The sequence below is a fragment of the Schistocerca serialis genome, chromosome 1, assembly GCF_023864345.2.
Source record: "Schistocerca serialis cubense isolate TAMUIC-IGC-003099 chromosome 1, iqSchSeri2.2, whole genome shotgun sequence".
Classification (NCBI taxonomy): Eukaryota; Metazoa; Arthropoda; class Insecta; order Orthoptera; family Acrididae; genus Schistocerca; species Schistocerca serialis.
Genome location: NC_064638.1, coordinates 702,899,142 through 702,914,745, shown reverse-complemented (window position 1 = coordinate 702,914,745; position 15,604 = coordinate 702,899,142). Strand labels below are relative to the sequence as shown.

The 15,604-nt window shown below is 41.4% G+C and overlaps 1 protein-coding gene across 1 annotated transcript in view; it reads right to left on the bottom strand.

The window, feature by feature from the left end:
- Positions 1–15,604, bottom strand: part of LOC126480902 (uncharacterized) — a 750,870-nt gene that overhangs the window by 465,795 nt on the left and 269,471 nt on the right. The window contains exon 2 of the mRNA XM_050104302.1: positions 8,421–9,379. Within this exon, the coding sequence (XP_049960259.1) occupies positions 8,421–9,235 (815 nt within the window). The 5' untranslated portion in view covers positions 9,236–9,379. The remainder of the gene's footprint in view (positions 1–8,420; positions 9,380–15,604) is intronic.

The window sequence follows — 15,604 nt, the reverse complement described above, 5'->3', positions numbered from 1 at the left end:
CCTTGGAGAAAGTTGATAAGCGAATTAAGATTCTCAGAGAAGAAATAAAGAAAGTTAGGATTTAATGATGGCATTGTAGTTCTACTAGAGATGGTAGCTTCTTGAATAGAGAGTTTATAAGATGAGCATTGTAAAACAACGCTGATGGATTGTAGTAAAATTAAGTCGAATGATGCTTAGGGAATTGCACTACGAAATCAGACGCTGAAAGTTGCAGATGAGTTTGGCTATTTACGCAGTAAAATATCTGACGATGACCGAAATAGAAACGATATAATATGCAAACTGTAAAAGTAAGAAAATAATTCCTGAAACAGAGGAATTTGTTGACATTTAATTTAAATTTAAGTGTTAGGAAATCTTTTCTGAAGGTATTTGTCTCGAATTAAGCCTTTTATGGGAGTGAAAAGTGGACGATAGACAATTCAGGCAATAGGAAAATATCGTTTGAAACGTGGTGTTAAAGCATAATGCTAAGCATTAGATGCGTATATCGAATCACTAACGAACAGGTACTGCTACGAGCTGGAGACAGAAGGAATTTGTGGCACAACTTGATTAAAAGAAGGGGTCGTTTGGTATGACACATCTTAAACCTCACATGGTATATGGCATCTTTTTAGACCCCAAAACTCGTTTAACTACAAACAGTTTTAACGCAGTTTTGACGTGGATGTAGACTTCTCGTCCTCCAGATATGCTTTCCATGAAATTTTTGCTATGGGAGCAATGTGATTTTCAACATTATATTTCAACTTTATTACGAAAATAAAAACTTAGCAGCAATGCTCCTCCAAAACAGACGTTCATCTGTCCATTGTGGTAAACAATTTTTAGAAAATAAATACACGTGGATTGTGACGACAAATTCGCAGTTAGGAACTGCATTTTGCTGAAGTAACATGTGATATTATAGTTGACCCGTCATCGGTGGTGATATACGTTTCGAAAGGGGCTATAGTCTCGAGCCGGCTTTAGCAGATTTACAGATGAGTGATAATGATAACGAATAAGTTTTTGAAAATGAGGATGAGAATGATAATAATTCAGGTATGATAGAGGAAGATATGCAGGTTGGAGATAAAGTGGATGCCAGTGAACATGAAGAAGATGATAATGGTATTCAGCAAACGAGTGTACCTATTCTTGTATTTATAAGTGGACAGATAACGTATGACACAGTACGATCTGACGTGCGCAAGCAGTTTTCAAGGAATGTGATAAGTGAAACTGCACGTATTCCCCGTCACCTTAAACCACAGTTACAGACAAGGGCAGATTGTGTCAGACTTTTTATCACCAATCACATGCAGAGTGTAATAGTAATGCATACCAGTAACTCTGCAGACGACAGTAAAATTCTACACTCACACCTTCAACGCTGGATTGAACGTGATTCTGAAGAACTGCAGGCAGTCTTCGGTCTACCAATAATAGCTAGCTTACACAGAGCACGTGAGAAATCTTTGAGAGAATTTTGGTCAGATGAGTATAGCTTACTTATTTCTCGAACCACAATGAACTTTTCAATATCAATTAGTTACAGTGCTGTTAGATAGTGTGTGGTATATGAATTTCTTGTGATAAAATAAATTTTTGAACTAAACAAACTAAACAAGATGTATGTTTTTATATTTCAAACATAACTAGTACATAATTGTATAAGATATACATAACTTAATTATAGCAAGCAACAATGGAGTTGTAATTTCAACAATGTTCTTGCGCGTGTCAATAAATCATTACTATTTTGGTGGAAATATTTTATATTTCATAGCCGTAAAGTTGACAGAATCACTTTGGGTCAAAAATGACCACGGACATATATTTATCCAGATCTGATACCATGTGAGGCTTAAAGCATCAGGGAATTATCAATTGGGTTGTGAACGAAAGCGAGGGACGAAAAAATTATATCGGAAGAACAAGGACAGACTAGAATGGTGCCTCTGACTGAATATCACTACGTGGTGAAATACAGAGTCATGTAATACTGTTACAGCACACGTTATGTTATATAATATGTAAATAAAATTATTCGGTTTTCTAAATGACGTCATGTTCGCTTTTAGCCGTGACTGTTTACTTCGTTATTTCAGTTTCGACATTTACGTCTTTTTCAAGCATGTAGAAAGACATAATACAAAGTCTTAAGAAAAAAGAGAATGAGATTAATAGTATATAGCCTGCCGCGGTAGCCGAGAGGTTCTAGGCGCTCAGTCCGGAGCCGTGCGACTGCTACGGTCGCAGGTTCGAATCCTGCCTCGGGCATGGATGTGTGTAGTTCTAAGTTATGGGGGCTGATGACCACAGATGTTAAGTCCCACAGTGCTCAGAGCCATTTGAACCATTAGTAGTATATACAACCAATTCCTTGGTTTATAAACTTTTACATACTTACAATACCTGATGTTAAGTCATAGAAATAGGGTAAAATTAATGGTCTTGCAGGACTGCGTTACTCTTAAAGGTAATATAGTCATTAGTTGTTATTAATGACACGAGTAGATTTGTTACTGACATGTAGGCTGTTGCCAGTCATGTAGAGAACCTATTCTTTGAAAAATTTCTAATGCAGCTAGCAAGATTTTTTAAGAACAAGTGGAATGCTCATGAAAAGCTCATTCTCTTTAACGGCATGAGAGCTGAAATTGAGAGTTTTCTATTACAATTAAACCGTATGCATCCAAATATTGTTTTTACACTGTAACTAGAGAAACAACATTCCATTAATTTTGTGAGTTTCATGATAAAGAACAACAATGACACCCATAAATTCGGAATGCACCGGAAACCGAACTGCCTGTCAGCATAATTCATAACAGTTTGTGCTACCCAGACGTACATATGAAAGCACTTTTTACACTCAACGATCAACAGAATCATTAAGCTTCTCTATAACAAAACAAAATTACCGAAATGTTATGCATATTAAAAGATTAAAGCTTGCTAATAACAGCTTCGCCCCTGAATGGTAGATAAAGTGCGTACTACAAAATTACAGAACAAGAAATCACATTGACACGAGAAATAGATCCAGATAAAATTAAGTACGTTGATTCGCCTTATCATGATACTACTTAAGATAGAACAGCCCTCACTGAAGCGTGGATATTAAACGCGGAGTTGTACGCCAGTCATCAAGCTATACTTTACGTAGTCTGCTTACAACTCGACAAGGTCTTAGTATGTACTGACTCGATGAGTGCCCTAATTTCCTTCCGAGAGCACCCGAAGTAAAAACTGTTAATTCTTTGGGACACGGCATACTGCGAAGTCTCAGTCGAACAAAGGAGCTGCGGCAACGGATTAATCTTGAATGAATACAGGGATGTGTTGGAATTAGGAGAAAGGAGCGGTGAGCATCAACTGGCGAAAATGGTGCAGCGTCTACTTCCCATCGGCATACCCCTACCATACAGTGATTTGCGTACTGAACCCGCCAGAAAAAAAATAAAAAAAAGCACCGGTTCGGATAAAGTTAAGGGGACGTAAAACATAATATCAAAGACACATGGTTTAGGCTGTAGTACGATTCAACAACAGATACCACGCCATTCTTGGTTTCTCAACTTTGTACTCACGAGAATAGAAATTCTTACTCTTAAAAAACTAAGAGCAAGTCATATGAATACCAATAAAATGAGACTTACGTTAAAATTCATTTCTTCGTCAAATTGTGATTCCTTCAACATCGACGAAGACATTGTACAGATATTAGTAGAATGTGATAAATGCCATCGTCCAGGGACAACTACACTGTAGAATATTTTAAAAATTAAGGACTGTTTTTCCCTTAGGGTAGCTCTTAGTTCAATGAATATATCCGCTGTCAAATGCATTTGCTATTTCATTCGTCTTTGTAAAAGGTAACTTTAAAATTTGAGGATACCTTTACATTACATTTTGCATGCACATAAACTGGACTGTATGATAAAATTTTGTGGCTTTTATTCTAACGGTGCAGTCACATTGATGTATTTTGTTGTCTCCTTATTTAGTTTAATTTTGTTTTATGTTTTGTATTAAAAGTAGACCAATGACCTGTTTGTATCATTATGTGTAATAATTGTATCGTGAAATGGGCTCCATCTGAAACCAAATAAAATAAAATATAAGTAGCCCGCGATTTTCGTGAAATTAATGTGCGAGTCAGGTTCCTCACCGGCAACAAGGCAGGGAAAATATTCAAGCACACCACCATTTGCGCACTCAGGAATTCGTGAAATCAAATTTGGCGAATGTGAAAGTTTCTATGTGCAGCAGACAGGTAGGTGTTTCACTTCCAGATACAGATCAGACTGCTGTATTAATTGCCAAACGAAATTTTCAAAGGAGCATTATTTTTAGCGAAAATTTCGTTGTCATTGAACTGAGCAGACTTTAATCTTCGATAAACCCATTGCCATAGGATTGGCCACTTCGGATATTTCGAAAGCGCTTCTTTTAGACTTCCACTATGAACATAAACGGAAAAAAATGGCAACAACAACAAAATTATTGATGTTGGGTAATGAAATGTCGGGAACACATTTGTCTTGGTCACATATGCGAGTGATTAACATTGCAAGATCACAGGTTAATATAAGCGCGAGATAAGCCATTGCAAATATGAAATGCTGGTGCATTAATAACAGGTCTAACAGCCAGAATGTTGAATGCAAGCTTGTAAAAGTTCCATGCATTGTGTTGTGCAGATGCCGAATGTCCGTTTGAGGCAGGGAGTTCCATGCCTGTTGCACTTGGTCAGTCAATAAAGAGACAGTTAATGCTGCTTGTGGATGACGCTGGACTTGTCTCCGATTATTCCCCTTTATGTACTCGATTGGCGACATATATGGTGATCGAGCAGGCCGAGATAACATGCCGACGCTCCGTAGAGCATATTGCGCTGCAACAGCGGCACGTGTGTGAGCGTTATCCTGTTGGAAAACACCCGCTGGAAAGCTATTCATGAATGGTAGCATAACAGGTCGAACCACCAGATTGATGTACAATTTAACAGTCAGGGTGCTTGGGATGACTACAAGAGTGCTCCCGCTGTTATACGAATTCGCACCCCAGACTATAGCTCCAAATGTAGGTCCAGTGTTTCTAATATGCAGACAAGTTGCTTACAGGCCCTCGATTAGCCTCCTTCTAACCAACACCCGGCCGTCACTGGCTCGAAAGTATAACCAGCTTTCATCAGAAAACAGAACAGACCTCCACCCCATCCTCCAACGAGCTCTCACTTGGCACCACTGAGGTCATTAATAATCAGTTATGGGCTGTTAGTGATAGCACAGTTTGTCGTGCGAATAAACCGCGCAAAAACAACTGTAGTATAAATAATTGTAGGTTATTTAATCGTTCAGACCCAAGTTCCTCAACCATATTTAGCCCACAATATGCACACGGGCATCATTACAAAGAAAGTTACGTAATGCGAACGTACGAACCTTAATAGAACAATTTGATTAGTGGCTGCCCAAGACTGGTTTCAGGGAAGTTGGTAAGGAAAGATTCTGTAGTCAGTATCTTTCCCAAATCAGAGCCAGCAGAATCAAATCACTGTAATACTTTCGTGACATTTTATTAGTTAGGTGTGGTTTGGCTCTTTGGAGTCTTAGTTTCTATGCGAAACAGATGAGAATGTTTTTGGTGGCTACCTCGTGATTCACTCACATCATAGATTATTCCAAGAGGTCAGACCTCTTCTACTATTTTAACTCACAGTTCCCTCGGTTTTCAGCACGGACTTGAGTTAGATCTTCCTTGCACTGGGTGTGTAAAGCAGGCGCTCGGATATAACGTCCCCTCAAGTTTTCTGACGTCCCAGACGAATTTATCTCTGGAAGCAGTCCAAGCGACTTAGTAATTCGAAAGACACGTTACTGAAGGACGTCTATACATAATGAGAAATACTGGTAGAACACAAAACAAAGCTCTTATTCACATCATTAACACCGGTACATTTCTGAACTTACAAGATTAAGACTGATAACGGCAGTGATTAAGCTGGTATTATGGAAACGTCATCACGAAGAGCTCTTTTTCCTAAATTCTGTTGCAGAAGCATAGTATTCAGTTCTAAAATATCCGAAAAATAGTTGGCGGAGCAACATCATCACTGTAGGAGCTCCGAAACCTAAGAAGAACATTATTCTGTCCGACGATCAAGACATATCATTATTTAATGCCGCAAGTCGAGATACCAATCACCTACTGTACCTAGCAACATGTACAGCACTGTCATACGAACTGTATTCTAGAGGAACATGCGCCTGGTATGGGATTAATTACCTGTTAAGCATGAAGAGATGTTTCGTCATTCGCCCCAATTCTGTAATTTTTAAACATGTTTTAACACGAAACTTATCAACGCATTAAAACTGTGTGCTGGTCCAGACCTTTCCATCGGAGGGTAAGAGTCTTAACCGATTAGGATATTCATACACGTCTCACGCCCTTTCTAACAGCTTCATTCTATTAATATTTCTCTTATGCTTCACTAATTTCTACAGAGATTCTCCTGTATCCATACCTAGCTGCGACATATTAACTTTCCTTTTGCGACCTATCTGCACAAGCCTCATTCCCCGCCAAACAGCTTCACGCCACTAGTACGTTTCTCATACGTTACTGCCCCCACGAAGCTTCTCTTGCATACACAGGTAACTCTTGGAACTCGCTATAGAAAGGATATGGCAAAGAATCTACCCAATCACACGCTATGGGTACTTTCCAGGACCATACTTCACTTCACAGTGGAGTGTGTGTTGTTATTTAGAGTCGAATGAGGACTCAAACCCAGAAATTTTGTGTTGACCGAAGCGCTTACCTGTACGGCTGCGTCTAAGCCTTTTCTCCACCACGTCATTTCTCCCAGGAATGACTGTCCAGACAGTCATGCAGGAGACCTTACGACAATCTGCCGAATGCTGAAATTGAGAAACAGCATGTTCCACAACAGATCGGAGTGTGTCAGGGGTGACGTTAAGAATGTGTTGCGAATACGTGCCTCCATTTCATCTACGTTTGTAATCGAAGCACTGAACACAATATCTTTCAGCTAACACCACAGCCAGAAGTCACACGGATTAAGATAAAGTGATCTGGATGGCCAGGCTGTAGAAAAATGACGGCTGGTAGTTATAGTGTTTCCAAAACACCTCTGCAGTAGCTGCTTCACTGGCTGTGCAATGTGTGGATGAGTGCCGCCTTACATAAAAATGATCCTACCCACACATCCACGTTGTTGAATGGTTGGAATGACGTTAGTGTGAAGACTCTTATAACGTTTATCGCCGACAGTATAGGTAACAGGACCTACAGGAACCATCTCCTACAAAAACTACGATAAACGATGCCGTCACCCCGCACCACACTGTTATCTCTGCAGAATGAAGTGGTACCAGCTATGTGCGTGCCAATTTTCCTTTCCCATATTCTGGTATTCTGTGTATTGACATGTCCATGGAGATGGAAATGGGCTTCATCTGCCTACAGAATGTCCCATGGCCGTACATTGTCCACTTCCACGTGAACGAGAAATTCTAGAGGGAACGTTTGTTTAACTGACACGTCGGCATGAAGCAATTCCCGAGCATGTTTAATTTTGTGTGGGTATAAATGCAGGATGTTTCATAGAATTTTATACTCCGAGTGAAGATTTCCAGAGTTCGAGCAATTCCCCGCGCACTGCATGTTTCCACACCAACGCTAGACATCTGCTGCAACGCTGTGCTGACATCTTCTGCTGATGTCAGATCAGTTGTTTACCACTGCCACTTTGCACTTCAAAATAATCGTTTTTAAATGTTTTTTATTCCAGTATTTGATCACAATATCAATTTTTAGACGATGACCGGTTTCAGTCGGTAATGACCATCCTCAGATCTTTTTTACATGTCAAAACGATGCCTGCCATTGTGGCCTTATCTTTACCAACAGTGGTCAACCTATCACTGCGACGGCTATGCCGAGCATCTCAGACGGAAACCGGGAAACAGTCGCGTACCACACGTCTTTTATTTTGCATATTCTGCCCCTTACATCAACATCTAGTGGAAAAATTTTCGTTAAATTTTTTGATTGCGTAACGTTCACCCCCTCTTCGATAACATTCCGTTCAAATTTGACGCCATTTTGAGCAGTGTACAGCGTTTTGAAACTGGAATTTTAATTACAATCGCTCTGTATTTCTTACTGTTTGATCAGTTATGGAATGAAAAGTCTTATTTGTTATGCAATCTAACAACGAAAATACCTAATGAGGATGCAAGTGAGAGGAATTTTTGTAAACAGACAGACTTGAACTGCCCTGTCATGTAATCTACTTTTTCCAGTTATATTGTATCCTGTGACGAAGGCTTTCCCATCACAAATTTTCCACAATACAATCCTGACATTGTTTACAGAAGTTTTAGAGTACTTACCCATTTTCTTCTGATGACGGCTGTTGAACAGGGAAGATTTCTTGCAATGATTTCCTGGAACGAGTCCTCTGCAAGGACCCAGGTGCAGCTCCAGAATCCGCCTCGCTGGAGTCGAAGTCTGCGTGGCGGTCGTCTTGCTGAGACACGGGAGATATTCTTCTGCCCCGACTGCCTGGTGGCTTCGTCTTAGGGACGCCGAGAGGTAAGTGATCTTCTTCTGGATTCCACTGAGTACCATTTTCGTTTGGCATGTGATTGCCATTTGTCGTTACCAGTGACTGATAGAAAACGTCATCGTTCTTTTCGTCGATCAAGGCTTCGGCAAATTTTATACGTCTTTCTGAAAGGTCGTTCGGAGTGGCTGGCGTTTCTTGTACCTCGTCTTGCCAAAAGCCTTTGGACAGAATGCCATCGGCGCTGTTTCTGTAGCCGTTCGCCGGTGGGCCGGTTGTTGACACACCGACCTTTCCGTCGCTGTACGTCCTGAGCGAGCGCTGAGTCACATCTTGAAACTCCGACGTCTTCCGAGGAACTCCCAGCGAGGTCTGTCTGCGTAGACTGTGGTGTTGCGTGGCGCCGCTGCCGGCGACCGCGGTCTGCTCGAACATCTCCCGCAGGAAGGCCGTCTGCGAGCTTCTCCTGGAGGGAGTGCCGCGCTGGAAGTAGGAACCAGAGTTGCTCGCGTCAACGGAGGGAAGGCGGTACCGCGGGAACGTCCCGGTCATGGGACTGGAGGCGGGGCTGGACACGGGGCTGGAGACGCCGGAGCTGGAGACGCTGGAGCTGCGCGAGAGCCGACTGCGCGGCGCCTTCATGACGAGCAGCTCGAGGCTGGTTCCCGGCTCGGCCACCACGGCGTCCACTTCGTCCTGCGTCAGCTCGGCCGGGTCGCGCCCGCCTAGCCGCAGGATGACGTCCCCGGGCGCCAGGTAGTGGGCCCCCACCGTGCCATTGCTCACCTGTCGACAGACGCAAGTATTAGTTAGCAATAGCGAGTCTATACCACACAGAGAGGTAAGGCGCAATGCTTAGAGGTTTGAGCGGATAAAAGAAACGATATCTGCATCCGCGAGTCCGTTATCGGCACTTGCATCCCTTAACGTTAGAGTTCCGTAAAGAACTTTAACCCTTACTGTATTCACAGCTGTGATGATATCTTATAATTTCGGAAGTAAACGTTCAGTGTGTGTGTGTGTGTGTGTGTGTGTGTGTGTGTGTTTGTGGTTTGAGGTTTTCGGGCGCTAAACAGCATGGTCATCAGCGCCCAAACGCATAGAAACAGGAACACATGCGGTAAAGGGACGAAGACGGACAGCGAACAAGGAGAACGGCTAAAAGACACAGATCTGCCGCAGTTCCAAATCCTCACATACAGAGGCAAAACAAGAGGAGAAGAAACGCACTAAAAAAGGAAAGGAAACACAAGGAAAAGAGAACAGAAATCGAAATGAAACAAGTAGGTAATCGTGACTGGCGGACCTCTTACCTAAAACCTGGGTGAGCCAGTCACCCAGCAGCACATTAAAATCCTCTTCTTAAAATCCGAGGCAACAAATTGGACAGGACACAAAACCGTAAGACCTTAACTACAGTCGTTGCGTCGTCTTGCAAAATAGAAGGCAAATCCAGTGGCAAGGAAACCACCGCCCTCTGGTCAGAGAATAAAAGACAGTCAAGTAAAATGTGGCGGACAGCCACAAGCACTGGACGCCACAAGCACTGCAGATTGGGGGGTCCTCCCGCCGGAGTAAAAAACCACGCTTTAAGGGACTGTGCCCGATGCGGAGGCGAGTGAGGAGAACCTCATCCCGCCTGCATGGCTGGTAGGACGTACGCCATGGCCACGTGGTGGCCTTGACCAGACGCAGCTTATTTTCACCGACTGCCAGCCACTCCTCTTCCCATTGACGCATAACACGAAAACGCAAAAAGGAGGTAACAGCATGGAGAGGGACGGCACATTCAACAACGTGAGGGAGGGAATATGCATCTTTGGCAGCCACATCAGCCAGTTCGTTTCCCCTAATACCCACGTGCCCTGGCACCCAGCATAAAGAAACCTCCTTCCCCTGCCGTTGCAGGTGGAGTAGGGCATCATGGATGTTCTGGACGACCGTATCCGCTGGGTAAAAGTGTTGCATGGTCTGAAGGGCACTCCACTTTATTATTATGATTTTGTTTATTTATTAATCGACAGAAAGTGCAAAATGGCTAAGGAGGCATGGCTAGAGGACAAATGAGCTTTTAGAAGCATAAATCACTAGGGAAAAGGTAGATACTACCTATAGGAAAATTAAAAAGGCCGTTGGAGGATAGAGAAGCAGCTGTATGAATGCCAAGAGTTCAGATGGATAACCATTCTTAATCAAAGAAGGGAAAGCTGAAAAGTGGAAGGAGTATATAGACGGTCTGTTCAAGGGAGATGTACTTGAGGGTAATATTATAGAAATGGAAGAGGACGTAGATGAAGATGAAATGGAAGGTACTATATTACAAGAGGAATTTGACAGAGCACTGAAAGACCTAAGTCGAAACAAGGCCGGGGGAGCAGACAACATTCAAGCAGAACTGCTGATAGCCTTGCGGGGAACCAGCCATGAAAAACACTTCCATATGGTGTGCAAGATGTGTGAGACAGGCTAAATACCCCTGAAATTCAAGAAGAATATAATAACTCTAATTCCAAAGACAGCAGATGTCGACAGACGTGAATATTATCGAACTACCAGTTTAATAAGTCATGGTTGCAAAATACTAACACGAATTCTTTACAGAAGCCAGTTAGGATTCCAGGGAAATGTAGGAACACGCGAGGCAATACTGGCCCTAAGACTTCTCTCAGACGATATATTAAGGAAAGGCAGTCCTCTGTTTACAGCATTTGTAAACTTACAGAAAACTTTTTGACAGAATACTCTCTTTCAAATTCTGCAGGTAGCAGGGGTAAAATGCATGGAGCGAAAGGCTACTTCCATCTCGCACAGGAAGCAGGTGGCAGTTATAAGAGTCGAAGGGCATGAAAGGGATGCAATGGTTGACAAGGGTGTGAGACAGAGTTGTAGCCGATCCACTATATCATTCAATCTGTACATTGAGCAAGCAATAAAGGAAACAAAGAAAAATTTGGAGTAGGAATTAAAGTCCAGGCAGAAGAAATAAAAATTTTTAGGTTTCCCGATGACATCGTAATTTTGTCAGAGATAGCAAAGGATTTTCAAGAAAAGTTGAACGGAATGGACAGTGTCTTGAACGGATTATATAAGATGAATATCAACAAAATCAAAACAAGGATAATGTAATGTAGTCCAATTAAATCAGATGAGCGGAAGTTAGATCAGGAAACAGGACACTTAAAGTAGTAGATGAGTTCTGCTAATTGGACAGAAAAATAACTGATGATGGACGAATTACAGAGGGTACAAATTGGAGACTGGCAATGACAAGAAAAGCGTTTCTTAAGAAGAGAAATTTGTTTAGTTTAAGTGTCAGGAAGTCTTTTCTGAAAGTATTTGTATGGAGGTTAGCCATGTATGGAAGTGAAACATGGACGATAAAAAATTTAGACAAGAAGAGAATAGAAGCTTTTGAAATGTGGTGCTACAGAAGAATGCTGAAGATTAGATGGGTAGATCATGTAACCAATGAGGAAGTACTGAACAGAATTGGGCAGCAAAGAAATTTGTGGCACAGCATAACTAGAAGAAGGGATCGGTTGGCAGGACACATTGATATATCAGGGGATGAGCAATTTAGTACTGGAGGAAAGCGTGGAGGGGAAAACGTAAAGGAAGATCAAGAGATGAATATCTTAACCAGATTCAAAAGGATTAGGTTGCAGTAGTTACTCAGAGATAAAGAGGCTTGAGCAAGATAGTGTGGAGAGCTTCATGGAACCAGTCTTCGGTCTGAGGACCGTTACAACAGTTATTTACATTTCATCGTTTCTCGCAAAAAATAAATACAAATAAAAAAAATAAAATATTAATATGCATTTGTAGAACCTCTACCTCCAAAACAAATACTTTATCAACTACGGATCCGCAAATCTCCGTAGACTATAATCCAGTAGATTGTGGCAAATCTGACAGGAGCCTTGCACCTGGCCTGAATTTTCCTCTGTTGAAGTCCGCACTCGGCTTTGAAACTTTTCTGCAAATTAACTGCTGGACTTACGTCAATTTCTTTTTGTACCTACGAGTCTCACAAAACAATTTTTTTCCTTATTTAAGTTTTAACTGATTTTGCTGAAAAGAAATTTCGTATCCGTTTCGTACCCACTGTGTATATTCTTTTCTTCTTGCTATACAAAATGTTTTCTTCCGTACGGACTACTGCAGTTTTGTTACTCGCTTTAATATGCAGCCACTTTCCATCACCTCATAAAAAAATGTGTCCATGACGCTAATTTTACTGGCGCATTTTCAGTGATTCTTTACAGAAGAATGGAAAAACTGGTATAAGCCAGTTAAGATTCCAGCGAAATATAGAAAAAGGCGAGGCAATATTGGCCCTAATACTTGTCTTAGAAGATAGATTAACGAAAGGCAATCCTACGTTTATAGCATTTGTAGACTTAGAGAAAACTTTTTGACAATGTTGATTGGAGGATATTAACCTCCGTTGAAAGTCAGCATATAAATCATGTAATTCGTACAATAATAATAACGCTGTCCTTTAACTTTTAACCACAAAGTAATTATTATTAGCGGAAAAATAGTCCTATCGCAGCACAAAAAATGCGAATATCCTCCAGTTTAAAAGATTCTGAGCGAAAAGTGCGGTACCAGCTGCCTCGTTCTCCCTTTCTCAGAACCTTTAAAAATTCTCCCAAAAATTTTGGCAAGCGAACTTATTCGCGCTCTTTTTAACGTGCGACTTACCTCTCATTCCCACAATCTCCCCAAACTGTAACACGCCCATGCCCACTGGTCCATCGCTGTAAGTCCCTCACACCCATCCGTATCCAGTTGCTCATTCTCACTCACTCATTCAGCCCAGCTCATTGTCATGATCTCTTTGTGTCTGTTACTGTCTCTTCTCTCACGCCCACAGTCTCCTCTGTTCTGCCTTTCTATTGCTTTCCCCTCTCAATGCCACTGTCTCCCTCTTGATCTCTCTTACTGCTACTATCTCATTCAGTTCTTCACACTGCTGCTGCCTCTTCTCACTGTCATTCTCTCTTTCTACATCGTTGTCATTGTTATAGACGCTGTCTCTCATTGTCACTGGTTCTCACCCACTTACCCTTTCTCCTTCTCTTTATCCCTCTCCCGGTGGCATTGTCTTCTTCATTCCTTTCCTAGCGCTATTCTGTCAACTATGTTCCACTGCCACTTGTCCCTTTCTCTCACACTGTTATTATTTCCTTCGTTCTTTCTATATAACAGCAGCTGTCTACTCTCTTCCAGTGTTTATTACATTTCCCTCCTTTCCCACTTCCATTGTCTCTTTCTCTCTCAGCATAAAAAGTGCGAATATGTTTGCATGCCAAAATTTCTGGGAAAACTTTTAAAGGTGTTGAGGAAGGTAGAATGAAACAGCTGGTATAGCACTTTTCAGTCAAAGTCTTTAAAATAAACAGGAAGGTAATTATCTTTTTTTGCTCCTATAGAAGCATTTTTCCGCTGGTTCCCTTATTTTTCCTGCCACAGCAGGGCATGACACTCATATGAGAAGAACTTTATGGGTCAATAAAATTTTGGTAGTTCACTTACATGAAACTGAAATAACGTAAAACTAATTTTACACTTCCACCGGATTTTACGTGCACAAAAATTTTGCATGCGCTTCAATACTACAATGTGTGGTTCCCGGTACCCTGCTGTTGATATTGGAGACACTTTACAGCGTATTTCTCCGTGCTACGTCACTTTACAAACTATGTTTCCCCCTCATACCGCATTTTACTTGTGTATTTTACGTGTACAAGCAGCGTAACTTTGAACCTCTGCACCTCGGAAACGGATAAACATATTAATATATTTTTCAAGACTGTTCTAGAACAGGATCTCAGGAATATATAGCAAATATTTCAGACATTACCGTGCATAGCCGCCTTGGAATCCGCGGCCCGGTTTTGGTACGAAAAATGGCAAAAAAACGCTTCTCTTGGGGGTTTCTTAGGAACTGCCCATATATTAATAGAGATTTTTGAAAATGGGAAGATGACACTTCTATATAAATGCCTAGAGAATATACTGTCAAAATTGGAGAAATCTTATGCAGTTTTTTTATTATTTACATTTCGCCTCATATCAGATTTTACGTGCTTATTTTACTTGTATAAGTAGGGTAAAATTGAACTACAGTATCTTTGAAACAGATGAAGATATAATTAAACTTTTCAAGGTAGTTTGATGCCTGGATCTTAGGAATACATCGTGGAAATTTCAGTCATTTGCTGTGTATAGCCGTCTTAAAATTAGCGGCCATGTTTTGGTACAAAAAAGGTAAAAAAAACTTTTTTTTTCTAAGGAACCGCCCATGAGCTAATGGCGCCCCCATAACCCCCTTAAGACTCACCGTATACCACATCGAATGCAAAAAGAGGCAACTAATTTTCTACATTTGCCTACACAGGAGGAAGTGCGTAATATTCATACTTTAACCCTGTACTGTAGGATAAAGACACCCAAGCGGCCATTTTTTTTTCTCATCAGTCTTCTGAGTGGTTTGATGCGGCCCGCCACGAATTCCTCTCCTGTGCTAACCTCATCATCTCAGAGTAGCACTTGCAACCAACGTCCTCAATTATGTGCTGGATGTATTCCAATCTCTATCTCCCTCTACAGTTTTTGCCCTCTACAGCTCCATCTAGTACCATGGAAGTCATTCCCTTACGTCGTAATAGATGTCCTATCATTCTGTCCCTTCTCCTTATCAGTGTTTTCCTCTCCGATTCTGCGCAGAACCTCCTCATTCCTTACCTAATCAATCCACCCAATTTTCAGCATTCATCTGTAGCACCACATCTCAAATGCTTCGATTCTCTTATGTTCCAGTTTTCCCACAGTCCATGTTGCACTACCAAACAATGTTGTACTCCAGACATACATTTTCAGAAATTTCTTCCTCAAATTAAGGCCGATGTTTGATATTAGTAGAAATCTCTTGGCGAGAAATGCCCTTTTTGCCATTGCTAGTCTGCTTTTGATGTCCTCCTTGCTCCGTCCGCCATTGGTTAT